The sequence below is a fragment of the Theobroma cacao genome, chromosome 2 (genome assembly GCF_000208745.1).
Source record: "Theobroma cacao cultivar B97-61/B2 chromosome 2, Criollo_cocoa_genome_V2, whole genome shotgun sequence".
NCBI lineage: Eukaryota > Viridiplantae > Streptophyta > Magnoliopsida > Malvales > Malvaceae > Theobroma > Theobroma cacao.
The window spans coordinates 994610-1011455 of record NC_030851.1 but is presented as its reverse complement, the minus strand read 5'-3'; the positions used below and the strand labels follow the sequence as shown (position 1 = coordinate 1011455).

The window sequence follows — 16846 nt, the reverse complement described above, 5'->3', positions numbered from 1 at the left end:
TACTTTTTACTGAATTATATTATATGTGTCATACATAAATAAAAAAACCCTCCAAATTTAATTAAATCTATTGTTTAAACCTTATTCTTTTATTACAATCAATTAAAATACCTATTTAAGCCTTACATGGAGGGATTTTAGATTCTAATTTAGATTAATTATTTATATAAAATAATTTTATTTTATTTATTAAAATCCAACAATCTATTTTAATCACATCTCCCCAAAAAAAGAGTATTCCGTGCAAAATGAATTCGCATGTCGACATTTTTTCATTGACTCATTCGTCGCATGACCATTTATATTTCTACGTTTGACTGTTCTTAACAACATTAAAATGATATTTTTTTATATAAGAATTTAAATAGATAGAAATATATTCAAGGGTTTAAATGATTACAATAAAAAGATATGATCTTCAATGATAAATTTAATTAAATTTTTGATGTAACGTTAAATTAATTCCTTACTTTCTCCTTTAATATCACATCATATTAAAATCGTCGACTCAATAATGAAAAACTCAGATAAAAAAATATTTTTAAAAATGAATAATTATGATATATGGCACGTGACTAATGTGATACTTAGACAAGCTTTAAATACATAGTATTTCATAAGCATTTTTTTTTTTATCTTTTCTAATTTTCACTCAAATTTAATAAATAAATAAATAAGCAATTAAACTTTCTTTTTACGTTTGTTTTTTTGTCTAATTCAGTATTGACTCCCTTTCTCCTTTTTTTTAAGTAATTGTTTTATTTTAAAATACCCAATTATTCTTTTACATATATTCAAATTTATTTTTTATGATTTTTTTAAAATTTTTCATATTAAAAAGTATTGAACAGATATGTTATAAAAAAAAATCAAACTTTAATATAATATATTTCAAAGTCAAAATTTTTGTTTTAATTTTGATGAAAATTAAAAAGGAACAAATCGGAGGGAGTAATAATTTCTTTATAGACTTCTCTAAAATTCCATTATAATCCTCGACCTTAAAATTTTAAACTCAAGATTAAATATATTAATTAAATGTTAATATCACTTGCCGAATCTTTAGCCTAATCGAGTGGTCTTGACCGTGAATCTCACGCCGTGACACTAGCATATATATGCAATAGGAGCTTTCAAAACACTGGCCCATGGGCCCATTGTCAAGGGAAAAACAGTTCAGTAGTTCAATCCGGCCCAAGGTCATGTTTGATAAGATGGCCCATAGAAAAACATTTCTCTGGCCCCTTGTTGGGCTTTGCCCAACCATAAACTTACATCACATCAACCAAGCGAATCATAAGTATTTCCGTGTAAAATCCAAGATTATTAATTCAATTCTTCCCAGCAAAATTAATAGATTATGAATTTTACTAGATATCAAAAGAAAATCATGGAACTTTTAACTGTTTTCTATATATAAAACAGAAAACAAAATTTCAAGTTTTTTTAAATTTAATTGTCCAACCAGTAATATGGATATTAAGATCATATTTCTATGTTGATACAATGTTAAATATCTTACAAAAATGATAAATTTTTCAAAAATTTATAATATATGTGAAATAAAATAAATAATCGAGGTAATTAAACACATGTTTAATTAGTTTCTGTCTCAAACAATAATTAAGATAGTAGGTGGGTTGACATTATAAAAATGTTAAAAAGCATATTTCTCCATTTTATTATCGAAACTAATCATTCCTTTGAATAGAGATCATATGTTTTCCAACCATATTTTAATTTAGAATAGATCTTAATTGGCATGAGTCATTATTGCTACTTTTTATTTTAATTAATTAATTTTAATATATATATATATATATATATTTATATGCACGAGTGCAATGATGGCATAGTTTTTATTTATTTTGTTTTTGCAGGCTACTCATCATACAGACACGCCCATGCTGGCCAATTATGATGCTTCTTTGAAGCTTGCCATAAACAATAATTATGGCTGCAGAGACGAAATAAATTTTTTAATTTAAGTAAAAATATATCCTTTTCATTTCTAAATATTTATTAAATTTTTTATTTGACGCAAATTAAGATAAAAGTCTTAATTTTAACGTATTTTATATTAAGATTTTGAATTTTATTTATAATACATATATTTATTTTTTTATAAAAAATATTGTAATATAAAAAAAAAGTAAGAATAAATGGATAAAGTAAAACAAAATCAAATGTAGCATGTATATATAGAATATAGTACAAGGGGGTGGTGCATAAGCATGACCCCATGTTAAAGGTGGCAAAGCTCTCTCTAGCTGTAGGGCACCCCTTAGAAAGGGATTGCATTGAACTGATTATTGCTATAATTCTATTTTTCTTCACCAAATCTCCTATTCCTAAATTCTAAATTAAAAATTTATGAGGAAAAAAAAAGATATATACTTTGCAAATTGCAAACTATAACAACAAATTTAAACACCATAAAAACTCTAAAATAAAGGGGAAAAAAAAAAGAGAGAAAAGAGTTCACTTTCCTTAAACTCAAATATTTTGTTTATTTTTTAGGGTAACTTGTCTCGTTCGCAAGATTTTTCTGTTGATAGTGAAAGAGTGAAGAAGACGAAGATTGGTACTCGGGAGAGTGACGAGGGAACTCTGATAGCATTTGAACCACCTCCCTCATCGTGGGACGTTCGATGCTGTTTTCTTGTACACATAGCATTGCGATGAACAACAAGTGCATTGCTTCGTCTTTGGGCACAGTTGTTAGCCTTGGATCGACAATGCGCATGACTTCTTCTCTTCGACAATTTGTCACTCGTTTTGCCCAATGAACTATATCTACACCTTCTCCGAAATCGCCCACAGGTCGTCGACCGGTTATAAGTTCTAAAATTACCACTCCGAAGCTATAGACATCGCTTTTCTCGTCCACTCTTAACGTGTATGCATATTCTGCAACAACAAAAAAGAAAAAATTTAAGAATGATATTAGAAAAAAAAATCTAATTTTTACGAAAATCAACACAAAAAATTTTAATTTTAGTATATTTTATATTAAAATTAAAATTTAATTTTAAAAGCACTCCTTGTCTAGACAAAAGGACATGTCAAGTTGTCACGGAAAGCACGAAGCAGCCAAAAGGGTTTTGTGGGTGGGAAGCAGCAGAGAAAAAAGCTTTACACGTAAGACCAAAATCAACATAAGAAACATAAATTTTAAAAAATAAAAATATTATTCCAATTTCCACCTAAAAAAAAGAGTTTTCAAAAAATAAAAATAGAAAAAGATAGTGGTGGTGTGGTGTAAATAGCCGTGCATGTCGGTTACCTTTCACGACACTCTAACGTCCTGTTACGGTAGACGTCACAGTCAGAATTTCTATTACGTTTTTTTCAGCTTGTCCGATTGACCACTCTCCGTCTGAGATCGGAAGAGTTCGTGGCCCCCCAACAGAGATTTTTTTATTTTTTTGTGTGGTTATATTACCCGTAAAATACTCTGTCTGGGCGTATCTTTGTCTTGTCCTTAAAAATAGTAGCACAAATCACGGGTTGTGTTTTTTTTGGCGCTGTCGTTTTAGCAGAGAAGGCTAAGATCAAGTACTACGCTTCTAGTTTACAGTTGGTATTAATCACCCTTTGCATGCTGGCATACGGATAACGCCTGACCGTCCGATGTAAGGAATGACATTTTTTTCTGACCGTCCGATTAATAACGAACGGCTATTTGTTTCTTGTGAAGTATTGTGATCGTAGAAAGTACAAAGTCAGAGCTAACTAGGTGAGGCAACTTCTTCCCCTGATTGATCTAACAAGGACAATCTAACGGCTGGGATTACTACTAACATGGCCCACAAATTAACTAACTTAACTAACATAATTAGAAAGCGTTAATTAATTAAGAAAATAAAATAGCGGGGAAAATTTTGTGTACATACCAGGAGCAATGTAGCCATAGGAGCCTGCAATAGCTGACATGCACTCTGATGCACTGCCGTCGACCAAGAATTTGGCCAGTCCGAAATCGGCAACGTGTGCTTCGAAGCTTGAATTTAGCAAAATGTTGTTTGATTTTACATCTCGATGAACGATCAAAGGTGAACAATCGTGGTGAAGGTAGCACAGGCCTTTAGCTGCTTCAATTGCAATTTTGTACCTCAAGTTCCATACGAGGAACGCACCCTTTTTCCCATGTAAAGCTTCTCCTAGGCTCCCGTTTCTCATGTACTCATAGACCAAGAGATTGGTCTCCTTGTTGGAGCAAAATGCTAGTAATCTGACAATGTTTCTGTGCCTGATGTTTCCCAGTGTCTGGATTTCTGCTCGGAAACCATGATCATGACTGCTAGTGCCCAATCCGAGTAGTTTTTTGACTGCAATTTCCATGCCATTGGGCATTTTCCCATGATACACGATCCCTGCACCTCCTCTTCCAATCACATTGCCGTCTTTAACACATTCAAGAATGTCAGAAACAGTGTATTCGAGCTTTTGGAATGCTGTCATCTTCCAAGAATCCGAACCATTTTTCTTGAACGACTTGGCCTTGATAATGGCGGCAGTGGCAAATATTAGAGAGCATATTAACAGGCCTAGCGCGAAGATTAGCTTGAAGTCCCCAGGGGCCTTTCTGGGGGTGCTTGTAATTTCAGTGAAATTGCAAGGATTATTCAGGAGAGAACCACAAAGTTGAGGATTGCCTGCAAAAGATGAAGCATTGAAGACGGCGAATTGGCCGGGTTCTGGCAGCTTCCCGGAGAAATCGTTGAAAGAGAAGTCGGCAACGGTGAGGCTTTTCATTGACCAAATGGTTCTGGGTATGGCTTGATTCAAATGGTTCCTTGATACATTCAAGTAATTCAGGATACGCACATTGGAAATCTCAGGTGGGATTGAGCCAGAGAGGTTGTTTTGGCTAATATCGATGTATGTGAGATGGAAACAATTTCCAATTTCAGGTGGAATAATACCGGAGAGTGAATTTCTACTGAGATCAAGCTTCAGGACTTGCCTGAGTTCTCCTATAGAAGGTGGTATTGGACCTGAGAATTGGTTTCCACTAAGCAGGAGGATTTCAAGAGAAGAGAAGTTGGAGAGTGAATATGGCAATGGACCGGAAAGGAGATTGTTTGACAAATTAAGTTGGCCTAACTTAACAGGTTTCGAGGAGCTATTACCATTTTCGGCCAATGTTCCCGACAGGTAATTGTTCTGCAACTCTGCTAAGCTTAGCTCTGGCAAGTAAATGAAGCCGTTTGGGATGCTACCGTTCAAGTAGTTCTGCCCCAACCTTACTCTGGTGAGACTATAACATCTCCCCAGGTCTTCAGGAATGGTTCCGAATAGGAAATTTTTCATCAGAACTAGTTTATTTAGCTGATTTGAAGCACACAAGTCTCGAGGAATTGTACCGGTGAGCTTGTTGGAGGACAAATCGAGCGATTGCAGCTTCCCATTTCGACCAAGATTCTCGGGTATCACACCAGTAAAGTTGTTCATCCAGAGCCCCAGAATTTCCAAATTAGGTAAGTCGGCAAGATAGTCTGGAATAGATCCGTGTAACCTGTTCATGAAGAGATTGAAAAGCCTAAGCTGCTTAAGATTGACGAACTCAGGTGGGATTTCTCCTGTGAGCGCATTGTGGGAGAGATCAAGATATACCAAGTTTGTCAAGTTGCCTAACTGCTTAGGAATGGGACCTGAGAGTAGATTGATATGCAGATAGAGAGTATCAAGCAGCTTCAAGTTCCCCAGCTCTTGAGGAATTGCACCATCCAATTCACAGCTTGAGAGATCCATGTGAACTAAATTTGCCAAATTACCGAACTCTACGGGGATACCACCTTCGAAAACATTAAAATACCCTAAGTAAATCTCTCTCAAGTTTATGAGGTTGCCTAACTCACCAGGGATTTTTCCATTAAGATCATTTCCCGCCAGTGAAAGGTACTCCAATCCTCCTAGTGTGCCATAGCTTGGTGGGATTTTACCGTAGAAATAATTGCCACCGAGATCCAAGTACCTGAGTTTCTTCAAGCCAAGAATCCCAACCGGCAGTAAAGCAGTGAAGTTGTTGTCATAGGCATCAAATACTTCCAGGTTGGCGATACTTGCATAGTTCCAATCCAGGTGACCGTTGAACTGGTTGTTTGAAATGTTGAGAAATCGAAGGTCGCTTAAATTCGCGATCTCAATGCTGCCAGTGAAGTTGTTGCCAGCAAGAGAGAGGTTGGCTAGCCTATCGAGTCTTAAAATCTGAGGTGAAACAGAGCCGCACATATTCATATCTGTCAAGTCCAATGAAACAACTCGTCCCCTGGAGCATCCTATCCCGGCCCAAGAACAAACCAAACTCGGATTCGAAGAATTCCATGAGCTTAAGAGAGGTTCAGGGAACTCAAATCCCTCTTTGAGTGTGACTAAGACATGAATATCAGTAACTAAAGAAGCAGAACAAGAGGTGCTTAGAAGAGAGAATAATGCTAAAACAATGAGAGGGACCATGTTTTTGTTTGGGAAACTAGTTTCTTTCAGAGGATTGAGTTTGGAAGGACTTGAAGCAAAGACAAGGGGATTTAAGCGCTCCAACAATAAAAGATTTTCCAGGAAAGGAGGGAAAAGTGAAGGGAATCTGAGAAACTTCAGGTGTGTATAGGCTTAAGGAATCAAACATCTTGATAGAAAGAGTCTTCCGATACAAGGAAGAAGCTAAGCCTCTCCTTTTTCCCTTCCTCTCTTTTCTTTTCCTTTCTTTTCTCTCAAAGAAGAAGAACAGAAAGAGAAGATTGAAATTCTGCTGGTCATGGTTTTAGCCTGCTCATTCATATCTCTCTCTCTCTCTCTCTCTCTACCTTATGCAAAGAAAGCTAAGAGCAGAAAAGGGAAAAGCAGAGAGATTTTGTTGGAATTATTATTTATTTTTATCAGTGCCGTTGGATAACAGAAATTTAAAGTTGAGATTATAGGGGGAAGAAAGGGAAAAAAAAAAAAGGCAAAGGTGATGCTCTCTCTTCCTTTATTCATATGACAAAAATGCCCTTTAGCTTTAATCAAAGAATGCTCTTTTTTGCTTTGAATGAGAGAGATGATGGAATTGCACTTTCAATCATTTTAAAATGGCTTATTTTTCAAAAAAAAAAAAGATCATTTTAAAATGGTTCAATCGTTCTGCTGCTTTTCGATCAATTTGACAACCATGCAATCCCATTTTAAGATTTTTTCTTCCTATATTCAGTTTGTTAATGGAAACATGTGGGGATAGTCATCCATGCTTTTGCCATAATTACCATGTCATTGTGTTTTTTATGTCTCAAAGCTTTGAGAATGATTCAAAATATATTCAGTCTCTTACTGTTCTATCTTTTGATTCTTTGGATAGGTTGCAAATCTGGGACTTTCCCAGTTTTCACATTAAACAAATGTAAATGATCAGAAACTGTATGAAACTTCCCTGATTAAGACTTATGACTGTCATCAATTTCACTAGAAATAGCAGCAGCATTTCAGATGTTGCTCATGTATTCTTCTGAACTATGGTAGTATCATAGGCTTTGGCTCGATCAGAAACCAAGTTGAACAGAGAAATTCCATTAACAATAGTATGTCCAACAAGAATATAAAGAAAACTTGGGAGCAGGAAAAGCATAGGGTGATCAACTTGTGATGCATGCATGGAGGTCCCATTTGAAAAGGTAATTTCATGATAAATATCAAAACTAATGTTTTATTCTGTCAACTGACGACTGTCTTGACACCCTGACAGCATCATAAATCTCCTCAACCATAGGTTGGACCAGAAATGGATTTAAAGTTAAAACAACCAAACATATGGTTTTTTTTTTCTGTTTCTTTTGTTTCGAGTATTTTCACGCAAAGTTTAGATATATACTAGTGGTAATTCTTTGTAAGCCAAGGGGAGTGAAGATTTTTAGTCTTTGAGTTGGGAACATGTGCCTGCAGACAGCAGAAGAGTTGTAAGGAGGTAAAAAAGATGATGATTATTAATATATCATTACTATGTTTGTTGAATGATCAATATATAATTATGTTGTATGGATAGGTTGCATGGAAGGAAGGAACCAGAGGAAGCTTTATTTTTTGTTGGTTTGATCAACTTTATTCCATCTCTCCTTACTTGCCTTACAGAGCTGGGACCAACTCTCTGTGTTAATGTGCATGATTTGAGCTTTAATAGAAGATGGAATAGTCTTAAAGAGAGAGCTGAAAAGTAAAAGCAGGGATATGATCTGCTTTTGATCTTCCACTTCAAAAGGGAAGAAAAGAAAAAGAAAAATCCATGACCCCTCTTCTTCACATGGAAAAGAGCGCTCCTGTATTAACTTGAACTCAATCAACAGCCACCCCTCTCTCTTTCTCAAAAGAAAAATCCACAAACCCCCNTCATGGGAAAGAGTGCTCTTGTAACAGCATGAACTTCTGTCTCTCATGTGGGCAATGTCATAAAATAGTGGTTGGCTCCACCTTTGTGCTTGATGGCTGCTACTGTCAATGGGGCAAGCGATTTGAGCTAGGTTGGAGTGCTTTTGAGGTGTCCCTATCTGTCTTATTGATGGCAGGTCTGGCCCCTTTGAAGGGTTTGTCCAAATCTTTCATGTCGAAATATATCAAACCACCCCATTCTTTTAGAAATGTGTAATCTTTTCCTTTTTCAAGTGACAGGATAATTATTAATGTCAAAAGAAATAGAAGTGATTGGTAACCTTAAGATCTTCAAAGGAAAGAAGGCTGATTATTTTGGTTAGTCCTAAATCCTGTTAGTTTTTTTTTTGTTTTCTTCACTAACTCCAGCCTGCATAGTAATTGAAAAAACAAAAACATGGGGCCATTATCAATTCACAGTGCTGCTATCCTGGTGAAAGCCATGTACAGCAATTGATACAAACCTGTTGCAGCCACTGATGCATTTGTACCCTTCTTTATGAATGATTCTGCTCCGATATTCATTTGCCTTGGCCAGAAAGTTTGCAGATTTAAAAAAAACCCATAGTGGAAAAATAAAGGATCAGGCAGACAGGGAAAAAGGAAAAAGAAATATTAGATTAGGAAACCAGGAACAATAGTTGACTTTGCATACTGTGCAGAGAATCCAGAAAGAGAGAACCAGGTTCCATTTCTTTCTCTTGGAGTTCTTTTAAAGCTGCTTTGAAATGTGCACAGGTTTTGTTCATTTATTCTTGGGCGCTAGTATAATTGACATTTAAGAGTATAAAGAGTACGGATTCCAAAAAGTTTTATGAAATATATAATGGATGTGAAATTTATGCCATCAATCACTGTATTTTTTTTTTTGGTTAAAAATTGATCTTGCTGATATATTCAGCCTAATCTTCCTTGATGGTTGGAGATGGAATAAGTACATAGCTACTGTTATCTAAAATTGTCTAACAAATTGGGTATGTCTTGTTTGCTTAACAATTCAATTGACGGTTCTATTTATTTATTTATAAATGAAATTGAAATTGACACAACGGATGTTTTTTGTGATAATTTTTATTTCTCATATTTTGTTGAGATTTAATTAATTTCATAACACTTCAATTTGCGATTCTATTTGTTCATCTGTGAATGAAGTTGAAATTAACTCAATTTCTCATATTTTATTAGATTCTAATAACAAACCAATCAAAAGAACAACATATATTTCTTAGCTTATTAACAACTCAATCTATGATTCTATTTACTTATCTGTGAATGAAGTCGAAATTGACACAATGAATGTCTTCCTCGATATTTTTTGCTCTCCATATTATGTTGATTCTTTTATTAATTCCATAGAATAACACAAAATTGTACCCCATGGCCATCTTCAGCGAATAATTTTTTGTACCCCATGCCCATCTTCAGTGAATAATTTTGTGTTCCCATACTGCAATGATAAAGAATACGACCGATGAATAGTTGAGACTGTCGTATTCAAAGACAAACAGGAAATGTCTCCAGGGGCAAGAGATTTCCCCATGGCCGAAAGTTTTTCTGATACAAAATCATACTACGTCATGAAAGTGTTCAAAGTACCACATGATGAATGAGCGTCGCGTGGAGGAAACGAGCCAGTCAAGGCAGAGGAAAATGCTTGTCCAATGTCACCTGGCCCCCCAAGCCGTGCATCAGCATAGCATGAAACCTGTATCCTTGAAAGAGGGGGAAAAAAAAACAGGACAATCTGATCATCAAGTTTTTTACATCTTTCCTTATTTTGTATTGGGTTTTGATTCATTTCCCTGTTGAGTTTCGGATAAACTAATCATTTGAGTTATTGCAATGTGTCAAGGAATTTGTTGGTTTTTGGTAGTCATGGAAATTGAAAAGCTATGATGATTCAGTAGGCTGGGTAGTGGAAAGACCTCTGCAGATTCTCTCAAATTTACAGTCTTTCTTTTCCTAAGGATAATTTTAATTTGAATATGCTTTTTATTGGGAATTTAATCTCATTTATCAGCAGGAATTGTCATTGGTCAAAGTCTTGATAACCAAGGAGCTTATCATTAACAAAATCTGGACCAGGAAAAGAAGATGAAATGGAAAATCATACCGCACTCAAGTACAAATCTTGATGTTCAAAGTTCATTCCTTTTATCATTAGCTTGTGAATGATTAAAGTTAAGATAAAACTCTCAGTTATGATACCTTAAATGTCAACCTTCCAATTATTTGATCACCCACCAACCACAGTACCAGCCTGAATTAATCCGGTTGAACAGGAAATACAGAAACCAGTAATCAGAACTGTTACGTCATGAATTTCCCATTGAAAAGAAACGAAACGAGAATGAGAAATTAGATTGAATAACAGATCAGTTAATAAAGAGTCAAAATTCTCATGATGATGAACTCGTTCTCACTAGCTAGCACAAGATAAAGGGAAAAGTTCAAAAGATGGAAACTAAAGGTCCAATTCCAAAAACAAAAGAAGGAAAAGGAAGGGCAAATTGAACATGGGTGGCACTCTGGGGGTTGGTAATTAAGGATATCAGACAACATAATTATTGTCACTTAAGATAGGGATGCAAAAGAACATTATTGTCCTTTGACTAGGATGGCCAGACAGACACCAGGCTCTTAGGAGTAGGGCTATCACGCTTGAACTCTTTGAACAACTTTGGCTGGTTATTTTCTTAAAGGACTAAAGGAAGAATCTTTGGAAGATGGCCATGGAGCCGTTGGCAAAGATAAAAAAAGGGTGGAAATTATGAGGAAAAGGAGAGAATAAAAGCAAAAGAATGCTTCTAAAGCTTGTAAATTTAGCTAAAGCAAAGGAGTAGCTCTCCACTGTTATCGTCTCTTGATATTTTATAAACTTGAATAATATATAAATATCCCAAAGCTACTCATGCTTATGAATTTTTTGTTGGGTATTTTTTCTTTTTGGGAAAAAAAAAGGGGTTTTGCACCATCCTCCATAACTCAACAAGGATATGATGAAAAAGTACAGTGCACGAACTACTAGCAAAGCAACCTTGGAGATGGAGTGGTACACTGCTCACAAGTCACACCTCCCTAGTAAGGCAGCTAAATGACTAGTAGTTCTCAAAGGATCAGTATAGCTAAATAAAATAAAGCAGCAGCATCTACTGATTGGCCTTTGATTGTTTTTTTTTTTCTTCCTTTTTAATGTTTATGGCACTTCCATGGCCATTGGCCATAGCCTGTACAACTTTGGAACGCCTTTCAGTGTGTAAAGCACTTGTTCTGCGGCTTGCGGGGACAAAGGTAAACTCCCTCCACATTTCTCTCCCTCTCTCAAATCTAGAAGAGAACTTTTTCTTCGGCTGAGTCAATATTGGTTGCTATGGCACTTCCATGGACATAGCCAATACAACTTTGGAACTTTTTAAGCATATTGAGTGTAGGGTCTCTAATAATTGGATTTTTTCATTGTTATGATTATATGTCGGATGATTTACAGATAATCATATGATCTAAAAATACTTGTTTGTGGTTTATGTGGACAAATATAAATTTGTTTTCTCCCGATACAATGTAAAAAATTTTGTTCATGTTTAGGAATAATATTTGTATACTATGTACAATAATGCAACACTGAAACCAAACATTATATAAATCACCAAACCATGAGACATTGGCATTTGGCAGAGATCTTTTATGGGGATTTTGGGGAGGTTTTCTAATCTTTTTTTGGATTATCAAAATCTAATATGCCTCAAAAGTACAAACCACCATTGTTGCATATAACAAGACAATAATTTCCATGGTGGGAGAGAGAGAGTCTTTACCAAGTTTTTGTCATTAACCATCTCAAAATACATGCAAAAGCTACAAAAGGAAACCTCATAATTCGTAAATTCTTTGTCTTTTTGTTTGATCTAACAGCTTTTTCAACTTCATAATCTTTTAGTATTACACAAAATCTACACTAACAATCGTGGAGAATATTCTTTAGTCCAGAGATTTTACTTAGCAAAAGATCCAATGCTAGCTCCATGCAAAAGTTAGAGATATACCATAAAATCCACGCAAGGAACACATGACATACCCCCTAATTAAACATTACCCAAATTTTGTCTTTATTATATGTTTTGTTAATTTCTTTCTTTTTTTCCTTGAAAATATGACCTTTTTATTGATTTAAATTCTCCAATTTTGAACATGATATATGACTACTCTTCATGCCACAATGAGCTAAAAGTGGGTGTGATAACAGCCACTATACCAATGATGTGTAAGCAACTTGCCTTTTTTTATGTATGTTATTCTACCTACATCTAGGGTTTCTTCTTTTTCGAGATTAGAGCATTCGGACCTCTATATTATCTTATTTTTTTAATCATATTTAGGTTTCGTTTGATTGATACGTTTACAAAATGTTACTTTCTTATATGCACGAAATGTCATGTGGGGGGTACCCAAGAGGAGTATACTCTGGTGAGATAACTAGATAAGGAATCCATTGAAACTTTTACCCAAATGAAGGTGGAAGCAAGGGGTTTTTAATATGGCATGCCTAAAAGAAAACCTAGCTAGCTAGAAGGAAGGTCTGGGGCCAAGCTACAAATATGAGTAGCTGGAGATATAATATATAAACCCCATTTGCCCCCATTTGACATCATGGGATTGACCTTGACATTGTGGGATTATGTCATCCTGGAAATATGGTGGAAATCCAAGTCATATTCAAGTGGGATTGTCCACTCCTTGTCTTTTTGATTGAATATCATTGTGACTCAATATCCTTTTGACACCATCAGTACTACTTCAGATGCTCAAAGCATGCATATATTCACCATTCTGACCTAATTATTACTTGATCCATCTCTCTTTTTTTTTTTAAATATCATAGAATAAAATAAAAAAGTGATTAAAAAAAAAGAGACCGAAGGAATTGAAGGACTCTCCCAATTCTCATATATTCAATACAATAAAATCTTAAGAGATATCGAAAAGTTAAGTTTTAAGTGATATCTTTGAAAATATTGCAAAGTGGGGACATCTTCCCTAATAAAGTACTGCTTTGTATTTTGCTTGTGGAGAGTGGAAATCCTACTCTAGTCAAAGCCAATTAGCTTCAAAAATAGTACACGTTCTTACCAAAATCAATAACCAGAACTAATTCTAGAAGCTCGAATCACTTTGGGGTACTCTTGTGGTCAAATAAGTGACACTAATTTAATTAGAAAAATTATTTTAAAATCAAAATAAATCATAAAATCAAATAGTAAATTAGGGATTTTATTTTGGAGGATTAATAATAAAATATAAACAAATTAATTACTAGAACAAACCCAAGATATTGCTAAACTTACCTATATTTCCAGCCCAAGCCCTTCAATAAATGGGCTTTTATCACTTCTTTGCTCAATCCTCAAAGTCTATGATGAGCACATGAAAGGCCCATGCGTCATGGCTTTTGGGCCAACACTTTTTCTTTTTTTCTTTTTTATAAATTGTGAACAAAACAGAGATATTTAAATTAATTAAGTGATTATTTCTCTTTTTTAATTATTATTTTTTCATCATTATTTAACTGTGACATATAATATGATAAAAGGGACTTACTTTTCAAGTAAGAAAATATCTAATAAAGGCTTTGATCATAATTAAAACAAATACGATCAAGTCCATCTATTTTTGATCCTAGCCTTCAAGCCATGCTTCATGTGAAAGATGACACTATTCACGGGCTTGACCGGGTAGTCCCTCGGTATCTGAATTTTGTAGTTATGAATGATGGTTGCTGCTGTGGCTTTCATCATGGTAAAAGCCAACTCTTTCCCTAGGCAAATCCTGGGACCTGCACTGAATGCTACAAACTGGTAATGTGGCACATGTTTGATCTGACGATCTCCTCCTTCGGTGAGCCATCTCTCTGGCTTGAATTCATGGCAATCCTCTCCCCAAACCGATGTCATCCTTCCCATTGCGTGTACAGCAATCAGAATGATTGTATTTTGATCAACTCCGTGGCCACTCGGAAGGGTGTCTGGTTGAAGAGCTGTTCTTGACAGGACGGGTCCTGGTGGGAATAGTCTTAGTGTTTCGCACAATGCTGCATGCAGATAAACAAGTTGGTTCAATTCTTGTGGCTGAAATGGTATTTCGCTCTTGCTGCTCCTGGCATCCTGGTTTTCCTGTGAAACTTTTGCTATTTCGTCTCTGATTTTGGCTTCCACAGATGGATGCTTGGAAACCATCCAGAAGAACCATGTCAGAACTGAACTAGTTGTGTCTTGTGTGGCAAATATGAGACTGATAACGTTGTCCCTCAAGCCTTTGCGAGTAGGTGCGGATCCGAAGGCCTGATCATCATGTCCAGTCGAGTAATAAAAACCTTCGAAATTAAAGCTTCCTTTGGTTGATTCTTCTTGCTTCTTAGATATACATTCCGCAAACACACGATCAATGGTTTTCCAAGCATCCTTTAGTTTCTTTTCCTTGCCAATTCCTAGCCACCTTTGCAACTTCCACAAACTTTCTGGCATTAAATAACGGGAAAAAGATGCCTCACAGGCATCTTCCAAGGCTTTTGAGAACTGATCTTCTCGGAATTCGATGCTGAGAGAGTTGGGGTTATAGCCGATTACCATCATCCAAGCAATATCAAGGATGTGTTTTCGGAACAAATCCTGGAGGTCAACCGCTAAACCTCGTTCAGAGACGTGTTCAAGCACAGGGATGAGCCCCTTCTCTGCTCTCTCCCAGATGATATTCGTCATGACCTGGTGGAATTTCTGGTGACCGGTGAAACCACGAACCAGTTTCCTTTCCTGCTCCCACTCCTCCAAATCAACACTGAAAAGAGTGTCTCCCAGAATATCAATCTTCTCCCTCCATTTCAACCCTTTGGGGTACCTGGAAAAGTTCGTGCTCAGTATGTGGCGCACGTTCGCAGGGTCGCTCGTGACCAAGATTTTGGTACCACCGGTGATCCATGAGTACTGGTCGATATGAACCGTACGCTTGCTTCTTTCAAGAACTTCTGCAATCTTATCGTGAAGCTGCAGGTCTAAGCTGGGGAACAGCAACGATAAAATTACAAGGAAGAGCCTGTTGTTCCCTGGGAGACCACTGGAGGATTTAGAACGATTCAGAGCAAAGAAGAAAAAAACAGCAAAGATGAACAAAAGAATGTAGGCCAAGGTATCCATATTGTATCAATGGTTTTTCTGTTATAATGCATGATTTGGAGCTCAAACAATAGCTGTATTTATACTCGAAGGTTCAATGTTAATAGCCGAAATGGTGTAATTACTCTTAGAATGCAAGTTTCAATTGCTGGAACCAGAATGGAAATCTTCAACCCTTTTGTATTTTGTTTAAAAAATATTATAATAAAAAGGTATTTGTTATCTTAAAATTATTTTTACCTACTAAAATTGAAAGAAAGTCAGAATCATAATTTTAATGAACTAAATTATATAATAATTATTTTATTTTATTTCAAAAACGAAACGTGTTGACGATGATAAATGATAATAAAAGGTATTTGTTGTTTTCTTATTATTATTATTTTGTTATATTAAAATTAATTTTATTAATTAAAATTAAAATAAAATCAGAGCGACAATTTTAGTCAACAAAATTCCATAATAATTATCTTATTTCATTTAAAAACAAAATGTGCCCGTCGACAATAAGGCTATGGGCTATTAATAAGGTGTAAAACTTTTTGTAGTTTTAATCAAAGCAACGCATAGGCTATTCAATAAGATGTAGATTTGTACACTAGAATATTAAATAATAAGCTATAAAATGTGAATAAAAGATAGAGAAAATTATGAGGAATAACTTTTCTTGATAATGGCATTTCAAAAATAACCATCAAAATAAATTTAACTGTTTTTAATCATATTTAGTCAGGACTTGACAAAATTACATTTGAAACTATTTCAAATAAATTAAACCATTCATCACAATTTCTTCTCATTTGTGCTTTCGATTTCTCTCTCACCATTCCACTCTTTCTAATTTTATCGATTTCTCTCTTCGATATTCATTTGTTATGCTCCCGATTTCTCTCCCCTGCGTTTTTACATTTCTCTTTTATGCGTTTTCAAGACACGAAGCGATGGTTTTAATATGCTCAGCTAGATAGCTATTTGAAATTTTTCATTTTTAGATATTTTGGATAAAACTAGAATGATAGAAATGATCACAAATGTTTAAAATAGTTTTTAATTGAATCAATTCAGGACCTGAACACTAATAAACTCAAAATTTTAAAATTTATAAATATAGGGTTTCAAAGGAAATTTTTTTCGATTTTTAGTCAAAATAGGTATTTTAGATAAGAAAATTTGTATTTTGATTTATGAAAACATGTTAGAAACACTTTAATCGATGCTAAATTATTAAAAAAACAAAAAGAAATGAAGAGAGTTAAGAAGATTTGAAGTTTTGGTTCGTAAGTAAC

At 35.0% G+C, this 16846-nt stretch overlaps 2 protein-coding genes across 2 annotated transcripts; both read right to left on the bottom strand.

Annotated features, from left to right (window-relative positions):
- Positions 2173-6966, bottom strand: LOC18607145 (leucine-rich repeat receptor-like serine/threonine-protein kinase BAM1). Its single transcript, XM_007041159.2, has 2 exons — positions 3897-6966; positions 2173-2910 (listed from the first exon to the last, which is right to left on the bottom strand). Exons 1-2 carry the CDS (start codon positions 6460-6462, stop codon positions 2510-2512), a joined length of 2967 nt encoding a protein of 988 aa, XP_007041221.2. The 5' UTR covers positions 6463-6966; the 3' UTR covers positions 2173-2509.
- On the bottom strand, positions 13976-15617 carry LOC18607143 (alkane hydroxylase MAH1). The gene has a single exon (XM_007041157.2). It carries the CDS (start codon positions 15579-15581, stop codon positions 14049-14051), a length of 1533 nt encoding a protein of 510 aa, XP_007041219.2. The 5' UTR covers positions 15582-15617; the 3' UTR covers positions 13976-14048.

Bases quoted from the DNA above. Each gene is read 5' to 3' on its own strand.
- LOC18607145 (XM_007041159.2), bottom strand. From the start codon at position 6,462: ATGGTCCCTCTCATTGTTTTAGCATTATTCTCTCTTCTAAGCACCTCT. The intron at 2,911-3,896 runs GTATGTACACAA...TTGTTGTTGCAG, and splicing joins CTATGGCTACATTGCTCCTG to AATATGCATACACGTTAAGA.
- LOC18607143 (XM_007041157.2), bottom strand. From the start codon at position 15,581: ATGGATACCTTGGCCTACATTCTTTTGTTCATCTTTGCTGTTTTTTTC.